An 8,437-nucleotide genomic window follows, 5' to 3' on the forward strand; every position below is an offset into this window, starting at 1 on the left:
TAAAGTTGTCCCTCATGAGTGGAGACACTGACTCCCACTCTGCTTCAACTGCACAGCCTCGTACAATCCTCTTGTTCCTGGATGATTTCTGACCACTGTAATGGGCTTAAATCTTCTCTGAACACTGTTCTGCCATGCCACCCTAGAGATTTCCCTCCCATACCTGTAGACACTCCACACCAGAGCTCTTCCTTTCCCCATCTGAGAAACCTCCAGGGGTATCTCCAGTGTTCAGGGGACATGTCCCTTCTCTATGTGCAGCACCTCCAGGGGCAGCAACAGCAGCACAGTCTCCTTAGAGGGTTCTTCTTCTTGTACCTGGTGGCCATTTTCAATTTCTCGTTAGTGACGGTGACGTAGTCCTGTGTCTTCTCTACGCTGGTCTGGATGTTGTCTATGTAGCCTCCTTGCTCCTCCACCAACATAAAGATATCCACAAACAGTTCTCTCAGCTCCTTCATGTTGCTCTCCAGATTCAGTAGCTCCTATAGCAGTTGCACGAAGGATAAAGACAAAACATTAGTCAAGGATTTGTCTGAACGGACAGTGAAACTGGTGTAAATCATGCGACATTAGTGTTTGTCGGTCACAGACATACATGGCCTACTGAGAGTCTTAACTTTACCTTCAATAACATATTCTTGCATTTTCTTACACGTCAAAACTTACTCTTACCTTGTGTCTCTGCTCGATCTCGGACAGCTGAGCGCGTGTGATGCGTTCGTCATTGAGGAGGTTCTGGTTGAACACCTCCCACTTCCCTGTGGCAACCATTTCATCGACTCCCTCCTCGGTGACGTCACGACCAAACACCTCCAGCTGGCGGATGATGAAGTTTTTACAATGCTCCTGTTTACTGAGGATGGAGTTGTTGTACAGACACATCACCTAGGAGTGGTAAAATATGAAAAAGTACTTTAGACCAGAAACAGACATTTCTTTTCACTGTTTGCTTAGCTAGCATATATTAAAAACTAAGCCTAACAATATATATTTTTTGCTGACGTTCAGAAAAGTGTTGTCAGAAAAACATCAGAAAACACCATTGAAATAAAAGGTTATAATAACTATTGGAGAGTGACCTGTTGGAATTGTCTGTGTAGCGCTGCGTGTTGGGAGCGTTGAATGCGTGTAGTGGCTGTAGCCAGTCCCTGCATGTCTTCTAAACTCTGTGCCTTCTTGGAGAGGGCGTCCAGCCGTCTGTGGATGCTCTCTGCCTGCAGCTTGATGTCCCTCGTTACATCACTGTCCTTCTTCATCACACTGAAACGACGCATGGTCGCCACCAGGGTCCTTTGTTGCTGGCTGAACTTCTTCACCTGGGGAGAAGGAGAAGAGGATTCAGTCAAACTTTAAATGAATAACAAGGATTTACAGAGCATCCTTCCACCTCTCGAATTCACAACATTATTCTCATGGACAATTGGACATACAGTTGCATTCCAACCAAGGTGCATGCGACCTGTCTATATAGTTACGGCCACTCATAGGAGGAATATGTGAGCTTACTAACCTCCGTTTCCAGCTCAGTGATGTCACCGCGGATATGCTGAGCCTCGGACAGGAAGTTGTGCAGGACCGGTTCTTGCTCGAACACCACAGCCTGCTGCGGGGTGGCGAACTTAACCCCCAATGGGGCATCTGGGTCAGCATCTTCCCCAGGGAATGGTGTATCATCTGTCTCTCTGCTCACCTCCCGAAAACCCTGGGCCCTCTGACGCAGCTCCTCCAGGCGGTCCTTCATGGTCAGAGACCTCTCGGTGGAGATCACTCAGAAGGATGACAAAAGCCTGTCAGTTGAGGCCCCTTAGGGAAGTTATCCCTTAGTGAAGTTATCTCCAAAGAACAGAGCCTCTTGGTGGACCTCACTCAGGAGGACAGGGTCTGATGTTGTTTCACTGTAATAAGGAACATATGGTCTTGGTTGACAATGTATATGGTGTCTCCAACTATTGTTGGTATACCTAAAGACCGCCGTGTCTTTGTGAGACGCAGAGTAGGTGAATGGATAATCTCTGCATGTGTAGTTCCAACAATGAAAAATGGAGGAGAAGGTGTGATGGTGTGGGGGTGCTTTACTCGTGACACTATCTGTGATTAATTTAGAATTCAAGGCACACTTAACCAGCATGGCTACCACAGCCTTCTTCAGCGATATGCCATCCCATCTGGTTTGTGCTTAGTGGGACTATCATTTGTTTATCAACAGGATAATGACCCAACACACTTCCAGAGTGTGTAAGGGCTATTTGACCAAGAAGGAGAGTGATGGAGTGCTGCATTAGATTACCTGGTTTGTGATGAGTTGGACCTCAGAGTGAAGGAAAAGCAGCCAACAAGTGCTCAGCATATGTGGGAACTCCTTCAAGACTGTTGGAAAAGCATTCCAGGTGAAGCTGGCTGAGAGAATGCCAAAAGTGTGCAAAGCTGTCATCAAGGCAAAGGGTGGCTACTTTGAAGAATCTAAAATCTAAAATATATTTTTGATTTCATTAGCACTTTTTGGGTTACTACACAATTCCATATGTGCTATGTCATAGTTTTGATGTCTTCCCTATTATTCTACAATGTAGAAAATAGTAAAAATAAAAAATAAAGAAAAACCTTTGAATGAGTAGGTGTGTCCAAACATTTGACTGGTACTGTACTTTGGTGTGTCCACTTTGAACTGGAAATGAGTCTCTCTTCACTTTGTTTCTTTATAGCACCACAAGACCTTCTATAATGAATCTGGCATCACAAGCTCTTCAATAATGTATCCGTAGACAAGGTCAACATTCCTAAGAAATTCCCCAAGCACTTTGGTCCACTGAGCTACAAGTAGTGTTTGTGGCTGGGAATGGCAGGGAGAGATACATTTGCACAATGTTTATGTCCATCACCAGTGAATCTGCTTCAGCGTTGCTTCCCATGAGAAGTTATTTTGTTTGTGTTTTTGCAGTGAGGCACTTCCCTTCACCAGTACCTCTGCCTGACATAATGATATGATGACTGCTCTCAGAGAAGTGAACTTCTAATAGACACACACAAACACACACATACATGTACAAACACACACACCCACAGAGAGCTTGTCAACATTGCCCTTAAGATTCGGTTAGTCTGACTGTAATCCACACTGTGGTATCTGTGGCGTTTAGCAGACAAATCTGGTTTAGCTTGACAGCAAAACATAATAAGTATTACAACAGTTTCAAGGTTTCATCAGTTTATTCTGAAGTATATTCAGTATATATATATACAGTATTTCCCCTGCAGTGTCTGGATCGTTTGGAGGACTTTAACTGTTCGGAAGGGTGGAGTGCACAGAATGTGTATTTTGAATTAAATAGAGCGTTGTAAATGACAGACTATCCAATTACCAGATGGATTACAAACAGGAAAGCCCACAAATAACCTGTTGTGTGTGCGTGTGTGTGTGCGTGTGTGTGCGTGTGCGTGTGCGTGTGCGTGTGCGTGTGTTAGTGATGCAGAGGTTGACTCATAACCCACAGTCCCAGTGGTTATATATTGTGTGGATGAAGGGCGGGTGGGTTGAACAAAATTAAAGCAATACTTTTAAAAATCTTTCTTGTACAATTTATATCTATAGGCTACATTGAGGTTTTTCTTTCATTATTTTAAGCTATATGGCATTAGGCCCTAAAACGTAGGCTTACGCGCTAACTGTAGGCTAACACACGCCAAATAGCCTACATGCCAATCACCAAATGGTTTTGGGAACAGACAGAAAACTGTTCCCAAAACAGTTGAAAATAAAAAGAAGGGAGGGCCAGAAAGGCAATGTTTGGGAAAGATCTGGTGAAGTGGTGAAAGAGGATGATAGCAGTGCCGGCGATGTTATGTGTGATGATTGTGAGGCGCTATGCAAAATCGACAGTCACAAGACGGGACTTCACATAGGACTATGGCACGTCAAGGGAACTGTAGCCTACTGTTCAGATGGGTTGAATGGAAACTGAAATCTGGACACTGACTGTAGGTCTATAACCTCTCACATAGCCTCAATATTAACTCCTGCAGAATGAAGTATTTCCTGCAGTAAAATGATACACCAAATGTAGGCAACATTTTTACTCGGGAACAGGAGTGGAGAAATATGATTTCTTTCTTTCAGCATCTTGAGAGAATGCACTGTGTAGTTAGATACCATCTGTGGAGGTGCTGTCTTTATCAGCATCATAAAAGCTGATAGTGTTTCAACCACATAAAATATTAATCCAAGCTAAACTGAAATCTATCAGAAACATGTTGAGTCGTTTTCACAGCTTTCTATTTCCTTACAACCGGTCAAACTGGTGACATTTGGACATTTTGCACAGAAAACCTTTCACATTTATTTTTCTTTATATTAGCGGGTTAGGGACGGGTGCGGACCTCAGATGTTCACTTTATCACATATAGTCGGGCGGATGCGGATGGGTTATTAGTAATTGCGGGTGGGTGCGAGTGAACAAACAGCTGACCTGCGCACCACTAGTGTGTGTGTGTGTGTGTGAGCAGTACTGAAGTGTGAGGCCTCCTGCATGTTCTAACACTACAGACCTCTGACCTTCTCTAGGCTGGAGATCAGATTGAAACCAAACCATAGAATTAGAAATACTAGAACACACATTCCCATCCGTGTCAACTTTCATGGTTGATGGACCACAGTCATTGAGTTTACCTCCCATGGACTAAGCCGGGGCTTTGTCCATTCTGGTCATTGTAACTCTATGATTCAGACATTACTCAACCGATTCTAGAGCAATGCGAGATTTAGCCTGAAAACACACTCAGTCCAGCTTAGTCTGTGTCTGAATGTTGTGATGGTTTCTTCTGTTCTCTGACTGCTTTCCAACTTTCCATCTGTTCACCTGTCACAGAATTTATGAGGGATCTGCCTGTTGACATTTGGCACCATAATGCAAGTGTTCTGCTGGGGTGGAAGAGAACAAATGCTTTCCTCTTTTACAAAGGATATCATTGTAAAGGCAACTCTGACCTTTTTTATTTTGTATTAAATCCATTTTTGGTCTTAAGAACCTTGAATTTCATATGAGAAAATAATAATATACACTTAAGAAAACATATTCTAACACTTACAACAAGTATCCTGAGTCAGGCAGGCGTGAGTTCTGCTATTTACCTTGTTGTAGTAAGTAGTCCGTGAGGCTTAGAGCCTGCCATTTATGTTTGACCAGGAATGTAACTGCCAATTTAGCCAAGCCATGGAGAATGGATTATTCTTACTTCACATAAAGTATCCATGAAGTTATCCAAATGTATATCCCATCCTTCTGAACGATATCCTCAGGGAATCTATTGAGCCCTCCACTCCAAATACTTATTAGCTGTAGGTCACGTGTGTGTGTGTGTGTTCTGTTAGTGTTCCTATATGTTAACAGTTAGTCAGTAAACTGCTATAACAGAGAAACAACACTTCCCAGGAAATGTGGTTCTGCCAGTCTGGCCACACCCCTTCTCTCTCAGGGAGAACTCTCTGTGGCCAGTGGGAGAAGGGAGAACAGATGTGGACTATTCTGTCCCAGGGGCGGCTCAAACAGCATCATAGAACAAATAGAGCTGTATTGTGTAGAACAGCAATGATGTAGAAGAGTTGTTTTAGCTCTATACATTACGTTATGTATGGAGCCTACGGTGCAGCCTGCTAGCTAAGTCACTGGTCTGGCCCTATTGTGTTTCTCAGGCTCCAGTGGCTCTACTGAGCATGGCTGACAGATTGTTTCTGGCAAGGCCCAGAATTCCAGGAACCTTTTAGGAGGGAAGGGACATAGTCCTACTCTACATGTACACCCTCAGAATGGCATTTTGAAGAGTGTTGAAAAGTTGTCATCAGAGAGAGGGTGACCTAAAATAAAACAGTGGCCAACATTTTTGACCAAACGAAGGCCTAATGTATGTGTTTCATAAAAGCACAGGGTGGAGAACTAAATGTCAACCAACAGTAAGACGAAATACAACTGAATTATAGTAACCAGCAGATAATAAACAGGTGTATGATTCATTCCTAATGTGTAGGTGTTATGACAACAAAATGAACCGTTTTGGGTTGTGACAGGTGTGTTGTCAAGTGTGCCATATTCATCTGTGGCAGCACTTACAGAGAGAGTGAATAATGGCTCACAACCACTACCTGCATTTTTTTTAACCTGTCCCCTGTCTCTCTGTCCTAGGCTTGCCAATGAGCAGAACCTGTCCATGGCTCTGAGGTGGAGCTGATACATCGTCTCTCTCTGGAGACACCGGTCAACAGACACCAATGTAGCTTCTTCATAGTAAGTGTCTCATAGCATAGCATATCTTGCTAATTCCTAAAGGCATGGGGTGTAATCATTAGTATAAACAAGAGTTTCTATTGGACAAATTCAGGTACTTAGAACCAAATTGGGTTCTTCAAAAGGATATCCTATGCAGACAGACAAAGAACCCTTTTAGGTTATAGATAGCACCTTCTTTACTAAGACTGTAGGTCCCTCACTGCTTCGCTCTGTTTGCTTCCGTTTAAGAAACGTTTTGCAACAGAATTGGCGTAATGAATATGCTACTGTGAAGAATTTGTGTCCCTGGAACATGCCCTTGTGTTGTTCTTGTAGAAGTTGTGCTCGGCTGTACTTGGCTCAGGGAAGACATTGAATAGGTCCATCAGAAAGGGAGTAAAATGGCTACTGGACGACATCTCCAATGATTATAAGGCTCTTCATGAGCGCGTGCAGACGGATACAGCACATAAGAGATAGAAGAGATAGCACGCCTTGAGAAAGAGGTAAGAGGGGAGGAGAGAGAGAAAGAAAGGGAGGGAGAAAGACTGAAAGTTGAGGAGCAAAAAGAGGTTGATTGAACACCGCATAATGCTCTCAAATGAATGTGCAAATGTTTTTTTATTTTTTTATTTTTTTAATTTTATCCCCTTTTCTCCCCAATTTTCGTGGTATCCAATCGCTAGTAATTACTATCTTGTCTCATCGCTACAACTCCTGTATGGGCTCGGGAGAGACGAAGGTCGAAAGCCACGCACAACCCAACCAAGCCGCACTGCTTCTTAACACAGCGCGCCTCCAACCCGGAAGCCAGCCGCACCAATGTGTCGGAGGAAACACCGTGCACCTGGCCCCCTTGGTTAGCGCGCACTGCGCCCGGCCCGCCACAGGAGTTGCTGGAGCGCGATGAGACAAGGATATCCCTACCGGCCAAACCCTCCCTAACCCGGACGACGCTAGGCCAATTGTGCGTCGCCCCACGGACCTCCCGGTCGCGGCCGGCTGCGACAGAGCCTGGGCGTGAACCCAGAGACTCTGGTGGCGCAGCTAGCACTGCGATGCAGTGCCCTAGACCACTGCGCCACCCGGGAGACCCCGGATGTGCAATTCTATATGCTTGGTTTGTTCACAAGGCACCATCATGGTCACTGCTGGTGTTCTACACAGTGAGATAAGCTGCTGCATGCTCTCAGAATGTCTGATTTGATACCACTCACTGTGGAGAATGTCAACAACAGAGAACAGACTGAATCAAAGTCACATCAATAGTATCTGTTTCTCTTCTTATGGCTGCAGCTCGACACCGGTACACTTATGACAACAGCCAGCTCAAAGTGCAGGGCGCGAAATTCAAAAGATATTTTTTTTAAATATTTAACTTTCACACATTAACAAGTCCAATACAGCATATGAAAGGTACACATCTTGTGAATCCAGCCAACATGTCCGATTTTTAAAATGTTTTACAGGGAAGACACAATATGTAAATCTATTAGCTAACCACGTTAGCAAAAGACACCACTTTTTTACTCCACCAGTTTTTTACTCCATCAGTAGCTATCACAAATTCGTCCAAATAAAGATATAAATAGCCACTAACCAAGAAACAACTTCATCAGATGACAGTCTGATAACATATTTATTGTATAGCATATGTTTTGTTAGAAAAATGTGCATATTTCAGGTATAAATCAGTTTACATTGCAGCTACAATCAGAAATTGCACCGAAAGCAGACAGAATAATTACAGACACCAACGCCAAATAACTAAATACTCATCATAAAACATTTCTGAAAAATACATAGTGTACAGCAATTGAAAGACAGGCATCTTGTGATTCCAGACAATATTTCCGATTTATCAAGTGTTTTACAGCGAAAACACAATAGAGCGTTATATTAGCTTACCACAATAGCCAAAAACACAAGCAATTTCCCAGTAGCAAAAGTTAGCGATCGTAACAAACAAGCAAAAGATATATAATTTTTGACTAACCTTGATTTTCTTCATCAGATGACAGTCCTATAACATCAGGTTATACATACACTTGTGTTTTGTTCGAAAATGTGCATATTTAGAGCTGAAATCAGTGGTTACACATTGTGCTAACGTAGCATCTTTTTCCCACAACGTCTAAACAGCAACGATATTTTTCTGACACGTTTTCTGACACACA

General features: G+C 43.3%; 1 protein-coding gene across 1 annotated transcript; it reads right to left on the reverse strand.

The window, feature by feature from the left end:
* Positions 1–251: 251 nt before the first annotated feature.
* LOC120058025 (syntaxin-19-like) lies at positions 252–1,744 on the reverse strand. Its single transcript, XM_039006509.1, has 4 exons — positions 1,514–1,744; positions 1,083–1,319; positions 676–888; positions 252–485 (listed from the first exon to the last, which is right to left on the reverse strand). The coding sequence occupies exons 1-4, from the start codon at positions 1,742–1,744 to the stop codon at positions 252–254; spliced, it is 915 nt and encodes a 304-aa protein (XP_038862437.1).
* Positions 1,745–8,437: the final 6,693 nt, after the last annotated feature.

Source organism: Salvelinus namaycush, chromosome 13 (genome assembly GCF_016432855.1).
Source record: "Salvelinus namaycush isolate Seneca chromosome 13, SaNama_1.0, whole genome shotgun sequence".
Taxonomy (NCBI): domain Eukaryota; kingdom Metazoa; phylum Chordata; class Actinopteri; order Salmoniformes; family Salmonidae; genus Salvelinus; species Salvelinus namaycush.